At 35.6% G+C, this 22,604-nt stretch overlaps 2 protein-coding genes across 15 annotated transcripts in view; one reads left to right on the top strand and one right to left on the bottom strand.

The window, feature by feature from the left end:
• Window positions 1-13,189, top strand: part of LOC128703197 (uncharacterized) — a 96,841-nt gene extending 83,652 nt beyond the window's left edge. For 5 of the 14 annotated variants that reach the window (XR_011394422.1, XR_011394421.1, XR_011394423.1 and 2 more), the window contains 3 exons: window positions 755-958; window positions 12,496-12,543; window positions 13,051-13,189. Coding sequence is in view for 4 of the 14 variants with exons in the window: in XM_053797784.2 (XP_053653759.1) it covers window positions 755-940 (186 nt within the window). In the remaining 10 variants the exon portion in view is untranslated. Of the gene's footprint in view, window positions 1-754; window positions 1,400-12,495; window positions 12,544-13,050 lie in introns of those variants that run through there. The other 9 variants (XR_011394426.1, XR_011394425.1, XR_011394424.1 and 6 more) reach the window with 5 other exon arrangements.
• The window catches only part of LOC128703199 (uncharacterized), a 214,752-nt gene continuing 193,709 nt past the window's right edge, over window positions 1,562-22,604 (bottom strand). Inside the window, exons 5-8 of the mRNA XM_070103424.1 lie at window positions 12,968-13,152; window positions 12,653-12,768; window positions 9,550-9,668; window positions 1,562-9,121 (exon numbers count right to left, since the gene is read on the bottom strand). Coding sequence (XP_069959525.1) covers window positions 8,966-9,121; window positions 9,550-9,668; window positions 12,653-12,768; window positions 12,968-13,152 — 576 coding nt within the window. The 3' untranslated portion in view covers window positions 1,562-8,965. The remainder of the gene's footprint in view (window positions 9,122-9,549; window positions 9,669-12,652; window positions 12,769-12,967; window positions 13,153-22,604) is intronic.

The raw sequence follows: 22,604 nt of genomic DNA, 5'->3' as shown, positions 1-22,604 counted from the left end.
TTCTGTCCATATACAATAATGTATTGCATGGGGAAGTGGAACAGAATTCTTTCTCCGTAAGCCATGCGTGTCGTAAGAGGCAACTGAAATGCCCGTAGCAAGGGGCTAGTAACCCCTTCTCCTGTATACATTACTAAATTAAAAAAAAAAAAAAAAATTGGGGGGGCCATTCTGCCTTGGTGGGATGTGGCTGGTGTGTTGAAAGAAGAAAGATTTATTTTCACAAGATCTCAGTACTACAGTACTACTATACAGCGTCTCCTCACTTAGCGACATGCTTGTTTACCGACACCTCGGACTTATGACGGGCTCTCTAACCAGTATTCATAACTAAATAATGTATATTAGAGCTGATTTCCTCTATTCTCTCTTTCAATATGCAGTATAAACATTGAAATATATACCAGAAATGTTATAAATGGTGCAGAGATGATGGTCGACACAAACTCTCTACCATTATAGTATACCTGGAGTTTACCTGGAGAGTTCCGGGGGTCAATGCCCCCACGGCCCGGTCTGTGACCAGGCCTATTCCTCACTTAGTGATGAATTCGTTTACCGATGAGGTCTTAGGAATGGAACTTTGTCGTTAAGTGAGGAGAGGCTGTATATGTACGTATTCATGCTGCATTATCTATACAACTTACATGTTCCTGTATGTATCATTGTGGAATAAATGTTTTTGGATTTGCGATGCAAAAATTATTACACATAAAAATATTATGCAAACTCTGTGTATTCTCTTGTTTTTAAGAGTCGAAGAGGAGTGAAGAAAAAAATTAGCTGGCGATATATTTGGAAGACATACTGGCTTTGTTACAATGGAGAGAAACTGACTGATGATAACATCAAGCTAATTGAATATGGGATAAGAAACAAATCAACCCTGAAATTTATAAAGAAGTACAGAGAAAGACAGAAGTTTGGAAAAAACAAGTAATTAAAGCTTCAGTCTGCTGTAGGTATACCAATTTGTGTTGTATGACAGAATTATGCATCTGGTTTAAGTTTGTAGACACCGTTTTATTGCATTTTGTACATAGCAAGAAGATAGTGCTTGAACGAATGATGGCGACTGTCAGCAATTGTAACATTTGATGAAGGGATTCAGGGAAAGTCATTTTTCTGGAGGTGGGAAGGGCAGTGTCTGCATGTTGCAGTCAATGGGTAATTGGAATTGTGATATCAGCACACTTCTGGCAAGAAAGTAATTGAATGAATAATGGTGAATGTATTTTCTTTTTTTTAGGTCACTCTGTCTTGGCAGAAGATGGCTGTTGCTAAAAAAAATATGTATATATATATACATACTGGATGTAAGTCGACTTCTAAAGTATTAAAAAAAAAAAATCAAAACTAGGGGTGACTAATGCGCCAAGTATAAAAATTGCCAATTCATGGCAGAGGTGAATATACGGTTATTGCATATAACCTTATAGGCCTAAACATGTAATAACATCAAATTTTTAGGGGTCAACTTATACTATGCCAACATAAATAAATATGTGACATAATTTGAATTTTTTTTTTTTTTAAGATTAGGTATTAGTGACAAAATATAGTTATAAATAAAACGCTTTATTTATTCTGCTCTTTTATATCAACTATAATACACTTGAGCAAAATATACATACTGTTAAAGTTCTGCTCTCAAGCATAGTCACTTCTGCAGTGCATCTTTGCATTATGACTAGTTTACTACATTTTTGTAAAGACAACAAAAATTATACAATATCATATACTGTAATTTTATTTTTATTTGCCTTTAGCAACATTGAATCATTACATAACAAGAATAAATTTTATTTTGACCTTAGGTAATAAGATAATCACACAACAAATTGAAGCATGAACACACAAAAAAAACAATTCATGGTTGACTTGTTTTATCATATTATTTAACTTAGGTACATATGAACATAAATGGTACATCATACTGGAATCAAAACATTTCATTATCTTTGTCTTAACTTGAGGCATATACGGTATATACTTTTTCTTATTTTGAAGGATGACTTTTTGATTGTTTTAGATTTCTGTTGTGAATGGTTTAAGTCTACTTTTGTGATTATGCAGCTTCTTAATTATTGTATTAATGCAGTATCATAATTGAATAAAATATTCTGCATGGGCTATTACAGTAGTTGTCAAAGTTGATCATATCTTGTTTTATGAAGAGAAAAACATTTTAGTTTCTTGAACTGATTTTCAAATACTTTTAACAATTTTTTAGTTTTTATACCTTGTACATTAAGTTTTTCAATCATATAGAGTAACCATTGACAGAATTCCATGAATGTACGGCAGAACATAGGAAGTTTTATCACCGTCCTGCTGTAAAATATTTTCAACATGATTCGAGTAATACACAACCATAACCATCATATATTGCACGTACACACAATGTAATTGATGAATCAGATGTATGACATAAAACTTTAGTTTCAAATGTGAGATGAAGCATTACCCAGAGTATCCTCTGGCCTTCATCACTGGCAACTATTCGCCATGCTCGAAAAAGGACTTCAGTCCATTTAAGCACAGTGCTTTACCTACTACCTTTTGAATAATGACTTAAGATATCCAATATATTGTTAAGGTGTATCAAGTAGGTTCATGCCACAAGTAATGAAGTTTTGTAAATAAATATACGTATTTATGTCAGGCCAAACAACTAGTAGATAGAAAACAGTCATTTTAAATTTAAATGTATGTAGGATTTTATCTTACATGATTGATGAATTTTATAGTTTTGGGACCTAATAGGGCCTAAAATATGTTACATTTTAAACCCATTTTAGAATTTTGTGCATAATTATATAATAAGTGACTTAATCAAGAATTGTATAATAGGAAGCCTTTTATTAAATTGCATGGAATATAGTCTCTTCATGATCTTATGTGAAAAATACATAAATATTATATGATAGAAAAAACTTGTGATCATATTGGGAATAAAATAAATTATGTGAAGAGAAAATTCAAAGTGTGTACATAAAAAATATGATTTTGGCCAAAATACTGTACATTAAAATAATAAGAGTATTCTGTGTAAGATCTTTGCTAAATTTACAGCTGGATGAGAATAAAATATAATGTATGGAAATTATTTTGAAACTCCCTTTAAAAAAATACTTTGAATAACTAAATGTGCTTAAAAAAACAGCTTACATGGTACTGTTTAGTCTTGGTAAATAAGCATGTGTAGGTGGTTGGAACTTATTGCAGTATCTATCTGTGAAGACTGCAAGATGATGTGCTTTACTGGTGTTAGTGGTACTCAGCACACAAGATACAGAATGACTAGAAATTTGTAAACATTTCTCTGTTATAACAAACAGTAATATTTATTATGAAGCACTTTGTAATACTTCATTACCCTTTATATCTAATTTTAAAGAAATAAACATATTATTAGCTTGTAATCATGATCAAATTATAATCTATAGTGTATTATATATAAAACAAGTAAATTAATTTTTAAATTCCAGAATTTATTTATAGCAATAAATAATAAAAAGGATTAGAGGTAATACTGTGCATAGGATAACATATATTTTTCTTTGGTTATAATAGCAATGGTCATATATACAAAAATTAAAATGAATACTGAGAAGCCACTTTAGGGACAAAGGTGGTGGAATGGGAACCAAGGCAGTAGTCAAATAAGAAAGCAACACAAAGCATTGGACCATTATTTAAATAAATTAGTTACAGTTTTTAATCAAATTTTTTACCACTAACAGAGGTTAACATTATGAAGCTACTATAGAGTGACCTATCCGAGGTATTCTAAGACTACTGCAGACGAATTTATTAATCCCATTAGTCATTGTATTGATCTCTCTTTGTGCATGTATGAGTGAGAATGATTGCTTCCTGCATATTCAATCACAAAAAGAAAGCGAGATACATCAGCACTTTCACCAGCCTCCCTCCATCAAAAGTTAATATAATATAGGTATAAAAATTACAATATTTTAAATAATCAGTATACTGAGATTGTTTACCAAGAGGTAGTAAAGGTTGACTGTGCTCAAATAGTTTGAGCAACCAAAATGCCTTGTCAGTTACATTCTTTGAAATAATGAAAATTATAAATAACAAAATGTAGATAATTGACATTTCAGGTATTAGACAATGATGTAAAATTGTACAAGTTTCACTGGTGGGTTAATAAAAATGTTCTAACAACAGGTCTGAGCAGCTGGACCTATGATCCAGCTTCTTTAATTGATCCTGAATGCCTTCCACTCCCCCAGGTGTTGAATGATCCCTATGGGTTCAGTGTTTCCTCGTGAATGTAATAACGCTCATACAACAGGTTAAAATAATTATTCTTCATTTGTTAGAATTAAATGCTTATAAAAATAGAGTGAATGGCTGCATTTCAACTATGGCCCATTTCCATACAAGAATGTTTTTTAAATAACATTAATGTTCGCTGCAACAGGTACATTATTAATGATAATTTATACATTAGATTTTAAGTGGTTATGTAAATTCTTAAACTACCTCATATCCTAAGAATATTTTGTAATGACATTATCAGAAAGATATAATTATTTAAATTTTTCGTTTTTCAAAATAAAACTGAAAACAAAGTAAATGTATAGTTACCATAAACCAAGGGTACATACATCTTCCATGGTCTCAAGTGTATCTACTGTACTAATATCAGAAACAAATTAAGCCTCTACACAAGTATCTTGGGTTTAATGCTTAAATTGGTAATAATAATAGGCAAAGGTATCACACGAAAACCCTGTTGATTTTGTTGGCTTCTCTTCAACTGCTGTAATTCTAAATATAAGCACTTGGCATTATCTTATTTAATACTTAACAATTTGTTTTAATGATTCTTTTCTTATGTCAATTTTACAGGTGTACTATGTTTCCTCCAACTTTACATATAATTAGGCAAGTAGCAAGTTTCTCACAGTTGGTGGATGGAGGCTCAAGCCTCCACCACTCATTGCACTAAATGTCCCACAAGGGTTTAAATGCTTCATGCAGGATGAACATAATAATTTAGTGCCCCCAAAATATTAACAAACAATACATTTTATAGAGAATAACTAGTTTTGCATACAAAAACCAAGGTTCCACTGTACACTGAGAATATCTTTGTTTAAGGAGAGGTGGGTACTTTCACAAGAGAAATCAAGGTTTTCAAAATATATATAGCATTCAAATAACCTTGAAATGTATTCTTGTTATAATTATGAACTTTCCATAAATATAATGTAATTTAATTTTATGATTAATATCTGTATACAGAAATTTCATAGGGTTCAGCAGTACATGAAGCACCCTAATGACTGTTAAAGATAGTGTAAGATATACATAATTTGTTGAAGATGGATGTACTTCATAATATTTTCATGATCCCCAACACATGAATTTATGAGGTAGCTAGAGCGAGATGTAATTATTATATTCCAAAATAAGCGTTAAACCCGTATCGGTCGTACAGCTTGATATTTATATAAATGTGATTAATTTTGACTTTTTTTGTAAGAATTACATAGTTGTCACTTCTTTAATTCTACATTAAAAGTATATCTTACCTAACTTTATTTTCACAGTTTGGTCAGTATTTAAAGTATATATTATTGTTTTATGTAGGTAGTAGACAGCAACTGCCGAGTGTAAAATGGAAACCTGTAATTGTTTTACATGATGGTAGGATTGCTGGTGTCTTTTTTCTGTCTCATAAACATGCAAGATTTCAGGTACATCTTGCTACTTCTTCTTACACTTAGGTCACACTACGCATATATATACACACCCCTCTGGATTTTCTTTCTTGTTCTTGTTTATTTCCTCTTATCTCCATGGGGAAGTGGAACAGAATTCTTCCTCTGTAGGCCATGCGTGTTGTAGGAGGCAACTAAAATGCTGGGAAAGGGGGGGGGGGCTAGTGACCCCTTCTCCTCTACAAATTACACCTACCATCCGACTTACGACCGAGTTCGGTTCCGAGAAACCGGTCATAAGTCGAACTTGACTGCTGAATATCAACAAAACATTTTTGTAATGACTTTATTTTGGTATTTCATGTTTTACTTTACTTTTTATGTTGTTAGTACTGTATTTTATACTGTAAGGTTTAGGATAAACACTGTGTACAACACAAATAGTTGTTTATTCCTCAGAAATTTGGCATAAAAAACACGGTCGTAAGTCGGATGGTAGGTGTACTAAATTTAAAAAGAAAAACTTTTGTTTTTCTTTTTGGGCCACCCTGCCGTGGTGAGATATGGCCGGTTTGTCGAAAAGACAAAATTATTGTTTTATTAGTTTCTAAGATTTTTCTTATTGGTATTACCCTGCTGAGAAAGAAAAAAAACATTTTTAATATACAGTATATACTATTTTTTTTGGGCTGTTACTTGAAAAATTTCCAGTGCACTACATGGAGACTCATATTCAAGTGAAAACTTTGGGTATATAAACTTATGACTGCAGGTCACATACTGATGGAAAGAGGAGAGGAATAATTATTACTGTACAGCTAGGTCTTGATTAGTGCAAATAATGAATCTCTGAAGTGGTCACATTATTCAAATTCGCACTGTTTGAATTATATGCAATTTTCTGCACACAATTTGAAGAATTTGGGAGGAGGGGAACTAGCATTAATTACTTTTACACTAACTGAGATTGTCTATACTTATACGGGCCTAACACTTTTTTATATGAATACAGCCTCTCCTCACTTAGGGACGTACTCGTTTACCGACGACTCAGACTTAAAATGGGCTTTCTGACCAGTATGCATACCTAAATACGTTAATGTATATTAGAGCCGATTTCCCCTATTCTGTTTATTACAATATATCGTACACTGCTGTATAAACATTTAAAAATATACCAGAAATGTTATGAATGGTGCAAAGGTAACATTATCAAAGATGGTTGACACAAACCCACTACCGTTATAGTATGCTCCTCAATTAGTGACGAATTCGTTGAAAGACGTGGTCTTAGGAGTGGAACTCCACCGTTAAGTGAGGTGAGGCTGTATAACAATAATTTTATTATTTTTCAATGCAAATGATTTTAATGAGAAGAAAATCAATATTTTATATTAAAAATTATGCTCCAGTTCTAAAATGTTGACTAGATAACTATAAATTATTGTTAAACTGGTTACCAAGATGAAATGTAAAAATTATTTACCTAGGTATAACAGGCTTTCCAAAACAGTTGTGTAAGTCAAACTCTTAAATGAATCAATTATTGTTTACTTAAAAAAAAAAAAATATGTATTGTTAAAATGCTAAACTTAGTCTCTTAGATGTAGACCAATATATCATGTTGTTATTCATTATTTAACAAACTGATGATGATAATTAAAATAATTTTTAATTAGTATACTATTATTAGTTTGATAAAAACTTAGAGAGATTAGCCAAAATAGAAGTAGATGTGTAAAATAAATGTAACTGAAGTATTTTAACCCTTACATGGTCCAAACGTATATATACGTTCACTTGAGCAGCGCCCCCAATATTTTGAAAAAAAAAAAAAAAAATCCTTTTGTTTTTCATAGAAAAAAAAGAGCACGTGTTTTAGAATAAAAAAAAATTAGGGTCAGTACTTAGAGATATGAGGCAGAGAAGTTGGCACTGGATGCTCATGTGACGGCAACATGGAGTCCTGCTGCTCGCAGAAGTGTTGCCGATATACCTTTTTTTCTATTTTTCTTTTTATGTTCTGATAATTACAATTTATAGTAGTTCTTGTCATTTCATAACCAATCTTTGTTCTGACACTAGTATTAGGTACTCAAATTGTCACGTGGACATTTACACCTGCCTTGGTCATTTACTATTGTCTTGGAATATAAACAAAGTATTTATAGGTCCCAGCAATGTTTTAGATATGTGGAAGTATATAATAATAATGAGGAGGAGGAGAATAATAATAAGTTCCCTTGAAGCATGAAAAACAAAGTCCACTCTTGACAGTGACATGATAAGGGGAGATAACACCTGACGTTTGATGAACATACACGAGGGTAGGGGAGGGTGCAGCTGATAAGAAAAGATTACATGACCATCCACCTCGCTTTGTTTTTGCTGGTACACAAACATTTCTGTCTGTCAAGCTCCCTGTTTATCCATCTAGCACTCTGTCTCAGAGAGCCACAAGACTGCATCATCACGTTTACTCACATCTTCAAGCAGAGTATAGCACTTTGTCTGGATTTTTTGGTTATCCTAGGTAATTTATACTATGTGTACCTGTGAGACAGAGATCGTTAGACCCTAAACTTGGGGTTAACATGACTTTCCTCTTAAAAGAGGAGTGTTAATAGGACATTACATCAGTGAATCCTTGGTGTTTGCTCTAGCTGGCGCTCCCACAAGGTACTAAGTGGTCCCAGATTTTTTTAATACTGCACACACCTAGTGTTAAGACCAATTCTATGCTGACCAGGCATCTCAGGTCAATCGTGCCAAATTTGGAGGCAGGAAAATTAAAATGTATATATATGTTTGGGGCGCTATGCATAAGAACGTATATATACGTTTGGACCGTTTAGGGGTTAAGTGTGTTTGGCTGGTAAGTTCTGTCACAATTTAAAGAACCTGTGTGAATGAGAAAGAAGTGTTAAGTGTTAAAAGAGAGAGATGTCAAAGTCAAGAGAACTGCCATTAACAACGGATATTTTTAAAATAAAATGGTAATAATTAGACTTCACCAGTGAAAATGGTATGCCTTTTAAGAGCTCATTGATAGATTTCATCATATACCTTTAATCTGAGGACCAGATCACAGGTTTAAATCTCGGCATTTCAACGAATTATCATGATTCAAATTTTAGCTCATATACTACCTGTGCAATGATTTTACTACATTGTCTTATGAATACGTACCGGTGTATTAACTTTCATCACATTTTCCTGTGAAAGTGATAATCTTATCACATTAAAATACATAACGCATAACAATCTTACTCCTTTGTTTTCTGTTGAGACTGAAACAATATATTACCAATTCTTCTGCGAAGTAAAGCATATTTATCTTGAATCTGACATCGGTATTCTTCTTCTTCTCTATCCAAGATACGAAGAAAATTACTTAGTTCTGGTAAACTAAAAGCTTCCCACTGAAAAAAAAGAACAAAGTAATTAGAATAATGCATACTTAATAAAAAATGGTTCAAGAAACTACAGTTACAAACTGAAGGAAAAAAAAACAAGAGAGATAATGAAATAATGCTAGAAAGGTTTTCTTCACAGAGTGGTAGAATAATGGAATAGCAAGTAGCATGTGCTACAACCAATGAAAATTTTAGAAATCTACCACAGATTATACTATATACTGAAGTTATGGCCACCAGTGAGTGTAACTACAAACTAGTGAATAAAAACCAAGCAACTGCACACTCACTATTGAAATAGTTTGGTGGTGTCTCTTTGCCATAAACTTTTCCTGTTGAGTTTTAAAACTATGTCCATTAATATATATTTATAAAGTATATTATGGGTAACAATCTATGCAACATTAAGTTTTATACTTATTTAAATTCTTTACCTGTATATCTGCTGTATCATTTTCTTGTAAAACAAGCCTCTTGTTGGTTAGTCCACCTGCACTCCAGTTTAGAGCCAAAACAAGGGGACACTCATTGTCACCCAATCGTCGAAGTTTAGCTGTTGGTATAAAAATACTATGAGATAAACATTATTACATTGATGAATGTGTCCAACTACAAGTAGGATTAGCACAAGTTAACATAAATTTACTGTAAATAACAAAAAAAGGCACAATACTGTGACTGGAATGATACACAAATAACCCGCACGTAGAAGAGAGGAGCCAATGACGACGTTTCGGTCTGACTTGGACCATTTACAAAGTCACACTAACAAAAAGGAGAGCAGTATGGGTATATATAGGCAGGAGGTGGTGGAAGGTAGTAGTAGTGAGAGGAGGAGGAGCCAGTCAAATACTAAGAAAGAGGAGCACTGCAAGGGAGCTAGGTGCCCACAGAGGGTAAGAGCAAGAACACCAAGGGGGGTAGAAGGAATAAATACACAGGGCAGAAGAAAGACAACCCAAAGAAGAAAAGAGGGAGAAGAAGAAAAAGGAGGAATCAGGTTAGGTCACAGGTGTTCTGAAGTTTGGAGCATTTTACAATGTAGTGGGAGAGGAAGGCATCTACAGAGATGAAGCCAGACTACCACACTTCGCACTAATTTCATTCATACCTCTCCTTCCTCTATGGATGCTCTTGGTGTCTACTCTATTTCTTGTTCCTCCTGTCCTCTTCAATACTTTGGAGAAACTGGCCAATCTCTTTCTGACAGACTTAGGGAGCACAAAAGTAGTTAGGCTTGCCGACAATAACAATGCTTTTCTGTCATGTCAGAGATCACATCCATCCTATTGACTGGTCTTCTGCTAAAGCTGTCTTCCCTACTTCCAACTTTAACAGTCACTGTCTGCTTGAATCCTCCCTAATACACAGCTTTCCTTGTATGAATCTTAGTCCTGGCTTCCTCTCCCACTACATTGTAAAATGCTCCAAATTTCAGAACACCCGTGACCTAACCTGATTCCTCCTTTTTCTTATTTTCCTTCTTTCCTTTTTTCTCCTTTGGGTTGTCTTTCTTCTGCCCTGTGTATTTATTCCTTCTTTATTTATTTATTTTACCCTCCTCTGTGGGCACCTAGCTCCCTTGCAGTGCTCCTCTTTCTTAGTATTTGACTGGCTCCTCCTCTCCCTACTACCACGTCCTGCCTATATATACTCATCCTGCACTCCTTTTCATTAGTATGACTTTGTAAATGGTCCAAGTTGGGCTGAAATGTCGTCGTAGGCTCCTCTCTTCTATGTGTGGATTATTTGTGTAAATTTACTGTTACAATAATGCAAAAAAAAATTTAGCTCTCTCCAATTTTTTATTAGACATACTGGTATTCAATGGATGGATTTTTTTTACATCATTTGTCTCCTAAGGTAGCGTGACCTAAAGAAGGAAACATTCACCATTTTTTTGTTCAATAGTTGTTTTGCCAGAAATGCATAAACATCACAATTCAAATAAGCCTCTAAACTACAACAGCCCTGCTTATCCTTCACAATGCAGACATTGTATTTTTCAACTCAGTGGACAAATGTAATTTTTTTAGGCCACTAACACTGTCAAACAAATGGAGGACCATTTTCTCTTGTTCTACTGTTGCAGTTCATTTGATTTAATATCATTATCATCAGTGAGAGTACTGTACAACATTCTTACCTCTACTTACTATCTCATGACTCACCCAAGGCCATCTCACTGAAAGGCATTTTGAACTACTGCAAGATTTGCTTAGTTTATCAGAGAGTATGCTCAGGGGTGGTGCCAAAATTTCCATACTGGGGAGGGAAGAGGATGGGGAACTTAGGGATGGCTGTTTGTTGTTAAGCAGCATTATTTTATTACGGGAGGATCTAAGAAAATTACATGGAGGTTGAAACCTCGGTAACTCTCCTTGGCACTGCCCCAGAGTATGCTAACTACTGTATTTTTCAATCCTACCTTTAATACCCTTCCCTGAATGTCTCACCTTTAAAGCACAGTATAGCTAATGAGTTTATCAAAAGCTAATTTGGTGTACTGACACTGAATTCCTCCTCATGCCTGTGTGTACTTACCATCAGTACAGTACTTGCCTTCTGTTTTTATACTGGTATAATATCTACCTCCTTCACCATGTAGCACTAAATGTCTTGCTTTGCAAGAATCTAATAATAATCCCTTCCTGGCAGAGAATAACTGATTGTCATGTTTAGTCTCACATTATTCTTAACATGTTTGGAGTGGCAGAGTGAAATGCATTTACTGAATGGCAATGAATATTCTCTGTCATAAATAACCCACACATAGAAGAGAGGAGCTTACGACGACGTTTCGGTCTGACTTGGACCTAAACGTCATCGTAAGCTCCTCTCTTCTATGTGCGGGTTATCTGTGTATCGCTCCAGTCACGGTATTGTACCTTTTTTCGTTATTTCTCTGTCATAAATCACAATGTACTGCAGCTGTCATACTGATACATCGGATGCTTGTGCAAATGTGATAAAGTTGTTTGTAACAATGATACATTAATTGTTCATTAAGAATTGGAGCTGCCATTCTTTGGGTTGAACATGACTGCCTTTAATTCCCCAGGCACTGTATGACCCAATAGGTTTATAAGAACATAAGAAGGGAGGAACACTGTAGTAGGTCTGTTGGCCCATACTAGGCAGGACTTTTACAACCCAACCCATTTTCAGTGCTACCTTAACAATAAGCTCTGATAAATCTATTAACTTGTGTGCAAGTCTCACTCATGTATTTATCCAACCTAAACTTGAAACTACCCAAGGTTTTAGCTTCAATCATCCTACTAGGTAGACTGTTCCACTCAACTACCCTATTTCCAAACCAATACTTTCCTATATCCTTTTTAAATCTAAACTTATCTAATCTGAATCCATTATTGCAGTTGTCTCGTGGAGGGACATTCTCCAAGTTACTCGGGAAGTGATGGCAGGTAACCCATTATGTTAGTCAGTCTTTGCATTAAGGGTTAAACAATAGAGGTAATTTGATATCATGAATACTTTGCAGATTATTAATAATTATGAAAATGTAACAAATACCTTTTACAGACTGTGCAGTGTCATATGTTCTCTCATACAGAGCAAACTTTTGTGGGTTGTCAACAACTTTGAATTTTCTCAGTAATGCAATAATGACTTCTCTTGTGGTTGTATTGCTGAAAAAATAAAAAATAAATGTTAAATTTTTGTCTAATAAATTGAGTACCATAAAAGTAGTCACTTCTCTAAACTTACTTTGTTTATTATCTCTATTTGTGTGTTTGTGTCATTATCAAAAATTTGTAGAATATAAATTACAGTATACTATACTGTATTATAGTTTAGCTATTTCATGTAGTCTAGGTTTATTTTTACCTTGTGATGTGAATAGCTTTCACTGCATCTCGGGGCATATAGAATGATGTTAAAGTTTTTTCCATTGTTCTGTCTTCCTGAAGGATGTCGTATATTGAAGGGGGTCTTGTTCCGGCCACAATATTGATAGGACGGCTAAGGTTAAGATGAACACGGACACAACCCCGGAAACTGCCGTCATCTTCCTACAAAATTAAATATACAATAACCACAAGGCAATGGACAGCAATTATAAATAAAATACTGAACTATGTAAAAACCATCATCCTCAGGACATGAGCTGTGTTGGTTTTTCTAAATCAGCAAATGAAAGTACAATTACATTTCTGTTTAAGTAACCCTTTTTTAAGGTGAGTTACCCCTTTCAAGCCAGGACAATGTTTTCTTTTATACCTCTATATGAAAACGTAAAATTACATATAAAAACTTTTTAACAATGTTGTTTGTCTCCTCATAAATAAAGAATTAAAAGAAAAAATACATGTACTTATTTTCCTCATAAAGCGTTGACATAAACTATTATGAATTATATTTGGTATTACATTTACTGTTTACAGTATTATACAGTGTGGTATATTACGTAAACTAATGTGTGTTCACTTCAAATATTTTATACTTGTATTTGACACACAACACTTATTAGCAAGTATGACATTTTTTTTGAGTAACTAACCAAGTGTAAAACGCTAGTTCCGAGAAGATGAGAGAGAGTGAAGAAAATTTTAAAATTGATGAGGTGCTTCAATCAATAGGTCATTCAATGATCATTCCTGTAAAAGACTAAATATTCACATACACGCATGCAGCATGAAAAACATCAGTATTTTCCTACTCAATTAAATATCTTTCACACAAGCACTCAAGAAACAATAAATACATTTAGAATGGCCATTTTAAATTTAAAATGCATAGAGATAAGCACTGGTTAATCAGTAATATTATAAATGAGAGCACACCGTTAAGATGCATCACTGATGCAAATAACACTAGTATTTAAATTTTTTTTTTAATACACCAGCCGTATCCCACCAAGGCAGGGTGACCTAAAAACAAAAACGAGAAATTTTTCATTTTAAATTTATTAATTTATGCAGGTATAGGGGTTACTAGCCCCTTGCTCCCTGCATTTTAGTCGCCTCTTACGACACGCATGGCTTAATGGAGGAAGAATTCTTTTCCACTTCCCCATGGAGTTGAAAATTTAAAAAAATATAACATAAATAAACAAAAAAAATAGTAAGTGACCCAAATGAAGTAACAGCTAACCTGTAGCGTTTTCCTTGTTCTTATGTGTGTGATTACCTGCTGCACTTGTAGTAAGTTTCCAGCGGTGGTAGCACACTTGCTTCTTCCTCTTGTAAACTGCTCTACCAGAGCTTACAGAAGATCTTATAAAATATAGTTATTGGCCTTCTGTTTTGCCAGTTGATGGGGTTAAGAAATCTTCCTTCTTAATTCTTTCATATATTTTTTATCGCTGTATCAATGACCTACAGGCATGTGAGAGTGGAGGCAAGTGATTTTTTACTTGATGTGCTGTTGGAGTGTGAGCAAAGTAACATTTATGAAAGGATTCAGGAAAAATGGTTAGCCAGACTCGAGTCATGGAGGTGGGAAGAACAGTGCCTGCACTCTGAAGGAGGGGTGGAGATATTTGCAGTTTGGAAAGGCATCTGAGCTGTAGTATTGGTGTGCCTCTGGTAAGACAGTGATGGCGAAAGTGTTTCTTCTTTTTCAAGTCACCCTACCTCAGTGGGAGACAGCCAGTGTTAAAAAAAGAAAATAATGGTATGTATATGAAAAACTAATGTCACATATAGAGGTCAACAATTTTTCATAGCCTTTCCCATGTCTGATTCAAAACTTTCAGCTGTAAATTAAGTAAAAAAATATATGACAAGGACTAACCACAATTGAACAAATTTAATCTATATGGCTTTCTTGGGTTATCCTAAGTAATTTATGTATATGTGACTACCAAGATAATCTGATGAATTTCAAACAAGTGAGTAACATTGCTAGATGGTGCATCACAAACACATGCCAGACCTGTGCATCAAAGACTAAGTTCACAAACAGATGTTAAATGTTGCCTATAGACAGGTATATCAATGTCTTGTTTGGACAAAGTTAAATCTGGCTTAAATACAGTCAACTCTTATAAAGCTCTTCTATATAGTGTTATTTTTGTAAATGCAACTGAAAAAATGGCCTTCATGGTCCAAGCTATTCAATATTATATGTTCGTACTTTTTGAATTGCATTTACAAAAAACTGATCTATACAGAATATGCTTATAAGAGAGGCGGACAAATTCGGTATGGTAGACCACTGTCAACTCGATGAAAACTGAGGTGATGAACAAAAACTGAGACAAAAATTTGACAAAAAAAGTTGTCGAAAATCGAATTCAACGAAAACCGAGGCTCCACTGTACTTGGATGACTACCAACAAACTTACTCTATATAGACAAAACCTACTTCATGCCTTTTGGAAACAAAGCTTCAAATGTACAGCTAAACATATTGATATATATTTCACCCATTTCTAGACAGACAGACAGAGGGCAAATTTCTAAGTCTCCACCTCAACTGCAGTCTTAAATTTCAGACACGCATACACCAAATTTCCAAGAAAGTCTCCAAAACTGTAGGCATCATTTCAAAGATACAGTACTATGTACCCCAATCAGCTCTTCTAGCTCTGTACCACTCTCTCATTTACCCTTACCTCACCTATGGTATTTATGCATGGGGCTCAACCACAGCAAATCACCTTATGCCTTTAATAACCCAACAAAAAGCTGCAGTGCAATTGATTGCTAACTCCTGCATTAAACAACACACTCCACCACTTTTCAAGAGTCTTAACTTGCTTAATATACAAAACATCCACACTTATTATTGTGCCTACTACATACACAGAACACTATACCCAAATATAAACCCTCCTCCTTGATAACTATAACAGAACACATAGCCACAATATGAGACACAAAACACTCTTCAATATTCCTTGTGTCCTTCTCTCCCTATGCACGTAAAGGGCCTGAAGACCGTGAATACATTGCCAAAATACACTAAAGACCCCTGTCTGCAAATCAGTTTAAGGTCCTACTAAGAAATCACCTTATCACCCAAAATTAACCAGACAAACCGAACCTAATACCAACCAGTTACTCATATTGTGCTGAGGATTGCTCAACCACTCACTACTTCAAAATTAGGATGTCTAAATTTTGTTGTTTTAAATAGTACTAAATTGTAATACGTCATGTTTTAAATTGTTCTATTGTAATCTTTATAAACTAATTCAATAGTGTAATTATTCTCTACTAGACTTAACAAAGCCATGTTTTTTTTTTTTTTCAACAAGTCGGCCGTCTCCCACCAAGGCAGGGTGACTCAAAAAAGAAAGAAAATCCCCAAAAAGAAAATACTTTCATCATCATTCAACACTTTCACCACACTCACACATTATCACTATTTTTGCAGAGGTGCTCAGAATACAACAGTTTAGAAGCATATACATATAAAGATACACAACATATCCCTCCAAACTGCCAATATCCCAAACCCCTCCTTTAAAGTGCAGGCATTGTACTTCCCATTTCCAGGACTCAAGTCCGACTATATGAAAATAACCGGTTTCCCTGAATCCCTTCACTAAATATTACCCTGCTCACACTCCAACAGATCGTCAGGTCCCAAGTATCATTCGTCTCCGTTCACTCCTATCTAACACGCTCACGCACGCTTGCTGGAAGTCCAAGCCCCTCGCCCACAAAACCTCCTTTACCCCCTCTCTCCAACCCTTTCGAGGACGACCCCTACCCCGCCTTCCTTCCCCTATAGATTTATATGCTTTCCATGTCATTCTACTTTGATCCATTCTCTCTAAATGACCAAACCACCTCAACAACCCCTCTTCTGCCCTCTCACTAATGCTTTTATTAACTCCACACCTTCTCCTAATTTCCACATTCCGAATTTTCTGCATAATATTTACACCACACATTGCCCTTAGACAGGACATCTCCACTGCCTCCAACCATCTCCTCGCTGCTGCATTTACCACCCAAGCTTCACATCCATATAAGAGTGTTCGTACCACTATACTTTCATACATTCCCTTCTTTGCCTCCATAGATAGCATTTTTTGACTCCACATATACCTCATCGCACCACTCACCTTTTTTTCCTCGTCAATTCTATGATTAACCTCATCCTTCATAAATCCATCCGCCGACACGTCAACTCCCAAGTATCTGAAAACATTCACTTCTTCCATACTCCTCCTCCCCAATTTGATATCCAATTTTTCTTTATCTAAATCATTTGATACCCTCATCACCTTACTCTTTTCTATGTTCACTTTCAACTTTCTACCTTTACACACATTCCCAAACTCATCCACTAACCTTTGCAATTTTTCTTTAGAATCTCCCATAAGCACAGTATCATCAGCAAAAAGTAACTGTGTCAATTCCCATTTTGAATTTGATTCCCCATAATTTAATCCCACCCCTCTCCCGAACACCCTAGCATTTACTTCTTTTACAACCCCATCTATAAATATATTAAACAACCATGGTGACGTTACACATCCCTGTCTAAGACCTACTTTTACCGGGGAGTATTCTCCCTCTCTTCTACACACCCTAACCTGAGCCTCACTATCCTCATAAAAACTCTTAACAGCATTTAGTAACTTACCACCTATTCCATATACTTGCAACATCTGCCACATTGCTCCTCTATCCACTCTATCATATGCCTTTTCTAAATCCATAAATGCAATAAAAACTTCCCTACCTTTATCTAAATACTGTTCACATATATGCTTCAATGTAAACACTTGATCTACACATCCTCTACCCACTCTGAAACCTCCTTGCTCATCCGCAGTTCTACATTCTGTCTTACCTCTAATTCTTTCAATTATAACCCTACCGTATACTTTTCCTGGTATACTCAGTAAACTTATTCCTCTATAATTTTTACAATCTCTTTTGTCCTCTTTCCCTTTATATACAGGGACTATACATGCTCTCCACCAATCCCTAGGTACCTTCCCCTCTTTCATACATTTATTAAACAAAAGTACCAACCACTCCAACACTATATCCCCCCCTGCTTTTAACATTTCTGTCATGATCCCATCAGTTCCAGCTGCTTTACCCCCTTTCATTCTACGTAATGCCATGTAGCATTACTTAATAGTGTAACTTATCTAATGACCATATGAATTATTATTGCCTTCCTAATCTTAAGTTAATTTTTAAGTTTGCCCAAAATACTCTGCATACAAAGGGGCTTTTGGCATGTACACCCAACTATTATATTCCTCTGTACAACCATGTATCATGTCAAAATAAAGTTCTTATTCTTATATGCAATGAAAAACTTGCACAATCCCATGATAAAAGACACCTAAGAGTCAAGAAACTGGAGTTCTCAGTAACTGTCTTTTAAATTTTGTCACATACCTATGCACTGTATTTTTTGAATAAAAAAAAAAAGCTACCTGAATCTGAATACAAACAAAGTTTTATCAATGGTTGTTAGGCAAAACTGTTTTATAGTATTAATAAAAATGTTTAAGGAAAACTAGTCCTTGTATGTTTTTAGCGAGCAATTTAACCTGAAGATAATTCTTGCACTTACTTTCTGGACGTCACCAATAACATTGCAGTAAGAGTCAAAAGGCTCCGGTGTCTTAAGAGTCATGGCAATCTTAGCAGTGTATGACGATTGAGGTTCCATTATGTTTTGGTACCAAACAGATTTTCAATTTGTAATCTTAAGCAAACAACTGTAACACTTTTTATCCTCAGTCCCAAAATAAAATCACAATGTAGAAGAAAACAGAGTGACCAGCAGAGAGCTTATTCATGTCTTAGAGAGTACCAAGGCACCTGAGTGAGGCTTCACTACAGGTTTCAAGATACACTATCACTTACCACAGGATATGGGTTTCCTGTGTTGTTTAAGGGACACTACTGCTATCCTCTCAGGCTAGTGAGGGGCTCTTGATCCTATGTATATACCTTTGATGAGTTCCGAGAGTCTTTCTATTCCCGGAGCCTGGCCATGGGCCAGGTTCGTCTGGTGCTTGCCTGGTCAACCAGGCTGTTATTGCTAGCTCCCTTTCCATGGATCAAATCTCATAACTGCCCATTCTCCCAGGTGCTGTATGACCCCTATGGGTCTAGCACATACTGTATATATTGCTAGCCTATTAATCATTACCATATACAGTTTCTATGCTAAAATGAAAACTGGTCTTGTATATCTTAGATTATAATTTACATACAAATAACCCGCACATAGGAGACGGGAGTTTACGATGACGTTTCGGTCCGGCTTGGACCATTTACAAAGTCACACTAAGAGAAACGAGAGTAGGAGGCAGTATATATAGGCAAGCAGACAGGGATGGGACAAGGGAGGTAGAAGGAAAGGAAGTAGAGAGGTAGAGGTAGTAGTAGAGTCAGTCAAAGACTAAGAAAGAGGAGCACTCCAATGAACACACATATGCTGCCATATAGTGTACCAACTTTTCAGTTTTACAAACATGTATCTGCCACTTCATCTCTGATCAGCAAAAGATTTGAGACTATGTGTCTCAGTCTCCATTACAGCACAGTTATTAACCACTCAGCCATGACCATATATAAAATACTGCTTCTATACATGCATATATGATTTAACAGAAATGAACTGTATTTATATGTATTTCTGTCCTCACAGAGAGCAAAATACATACATTCGAACTCTCCCTGCTGGTCTGAGATAAATGTTTGTAAATAGCTTACACCTGTTATAATGGATTATTAGATAATATATATATATATATATATATATATATATTTTAACAAGTCGGCCGTCTCCCACCGAGGCAGGGTGACCCAAAAAAGAAAGAAAATCCCCAAAAAGAAAATGCTTTCATCATCATTCAACACTTTCACCACACTCACACATAATCACTGTTTTTGCAGAGGTGCTCAGAATACAACAGTTTAGAAGCATATACGTATAAAGATACACAACATATCCCTCCAAACTGCCAATATCCCAAACCCCTCCTTTAAAGTGCAGGCATTGTACTTCCCATTTCCAGGACTCAAGTCCGACTGTATGAAAATAACCGGTTTCCCTGAATCCCTTCACTAAATATTACCCTGCTCACACTCCAACAGATCGTCAGGTCCCAAGTATCATTCGTCTCCATTCACTCCTATCTAACACGCTCATGCACGCTTGCTGGAAGTCCAAGCCCCTCACCCACAAAACCTCCTTTACCCCCTCTTTCCAACCCTTTCGAGGACGACCCCTACCCCTCCTTACTTCCCCTATAGATTTATATGCTTTCCATGTCATTCTACTTTGATCCATTCTCTCTAAATGACCAAACCACCTCAACAACCCCTCTTCTGCCCTCTGATTAATGCTTTTATTAACTCCACACCTCCGAATTTTCTGCATAATATTTACACCACACATTGCCCTTAAACAGGACATCTCCACTGCCTCCAACCGTCTCCTCGCTGCTGCATTTACCACCCAAGCTTCACATCCATATAAGAGTGTTGGCACTACTATACTTTCATACATTCCCTTCTTTGCCTCCATAGATAACGTTTTTTGACTCCACATATACCTCAATGCACCACTCACCTTTTTTCCCTCATCAATTCTATGATTAACCTCATCCTTCATAAATCCATCCGCCGACACGTCAACTCCCAAGTATCTGAAAACATTCACTTCTTCCATACTCCTCCTCCCCAATTTGATATCCAATTTTTCTTTATCTGAATCATTTGATACCCTCATCACCTTACTCTTTTCTATGTTCACTTTCAACTTTCTACCTTTACACACATTCTCAAACTCATCCACTAACCTTTGCAATTTTTCTTTAGAATCTCCCGTAAACACAGTATCATCAGCAAAAAGTAACTGCGTCAATTCCCATTTTGAATTTGATTCCCCATAATTTAACCCCACCCCTCTCCCAAACACCCTAGCATTTACTTCTTTTACAACTCCATCTATAAATATATTAAACAACCATGGTGACATTACACATCCCTGTCTAAGACCTACTTTTACCGGGAAGTATTTTCCCTCTCTTCTACACACCCTAACCTGAGCCTCACTATCCTCGTAAAAACTCTTAACAGCATTTAGTAACTTACCACCTATTCCATATACTTGCAACATCTGCCACATTGCTCCTCTATCCACTCTATCATATGCCTTTTCTAAATCCATAAATGCAATAAAAACTTCCCTACCTTTATCTAAATACTGTTCACATATATGCTTCAATGTAAACACTTGATCTACACATCCCCTACCCACTCTGAAGCCTCCCTGCTCATCCGCAATCCTACATTCTGTCTTACCTCTAATTCTTTCAATTATAACCCTACCGTATACTTTTCCTGGTATACTCAGTAAACTTATTCCTCTATAATTTTTACAATCTCTTTTGTCCCCTTTCCCTTTATATAAAGGGACTATACATGCTCTCTGCCAATCCCTAGGTACCTTCCCTCTTTCATACATTTATTAAACAAAAGTACCAACCACTCCAACACTATATCCCCCCCTGCTTTTAACATTTCTGTCATGATCCCATCAGTTCCAGCTACTTTACCCCCTTTCATTCTACGTAATGCCTCACGTACCTCCACCACACTTACATTCTGCTCTTCTTCACTCCTAAAAATGGTATACCTCCCTGACCAGTGCATGAAATTACCACCTCCCTTTCTTCCTCAACATTTAAAAGTTCTTCAAAATATTCTCGCCATCTACCTAATACCTCCCTCTCCCCATCTACTAACTCCCCTACTCTGTTTTTAACTGACAAATCCATACTTTCCCTAGGCTTTCTTAACTTGTTTAACTCACTCCAAAATTTTTTCTTATTTTCATTAAAATTTCTTGACAGTGTCTCTCCCACTCTATCATCTGCTTTCCTTTTGCACTCTCTCACCACTCTCTTCACCTTTCTTTTACTCTCCATATACTCTGCTCTTCTTATAACACTTCTGCTTTGTAAAAACCTCTCATAAGCTACCTTTTTCTCTTTTATCACACCCTTTACTTCATCATTCCACCAGTCACTCCTCTTTCCTCCTGCCCCCACCCTCCTATAACCACAAACTTCTGCCCCACATTCTAATACTGCATTTTTAAAACTATTCCAACCCTCTTCAACCCCCCCACTACTCATCTTTGCACTAGCCCACCTTTCTGCCAATAGTCGCTTATATCTCACGCGAACTTCCTCCTCCCTTAGTTTATACACTTTCACCTCCCTCTTGTTGTTGCCACCTTCCTCTTTTCCCATCTACCTCTTACTCTAACTGTAGCTACAACTAAATAATGATCCAATATATCAGTTGCCCCTCTATAAACATGTACATCTTGGAGCCTACCCATCAACCTTTTATCCACCAATACATAATCTAACAAACTACTTTCATTACGTGCTACATCATACCTTGTATATTTATTTATCCTCTTTTTCATAAAATATGTATTACTTATTACCAAATTTCTTTCTACACATAGCTCAATTAAAGGCTCCCCATTTACATTTACCCCTGGCACCCCAAAT

This window comes from Cherax quadricarinatus, chromosome 85 (genome assembly GCF_038502225.1).
Source record: "Cherax quadricarinatus isolate ZL_2023a chromosome 85, ASM3850222v1, whole genome shotgun sequence".
Lineage (NCBI taxonomy): Eukaryota > Metazoa > Arthropoda > Malacostraca > Decapoda > Parastacidae > Cherax > Cherax quadricarinatus.
The sequence above is the reverse complement of the archived record's forward strand: the minus strand, read 5'-3'. Positions and strand labels throughout refer to the sequence as shown.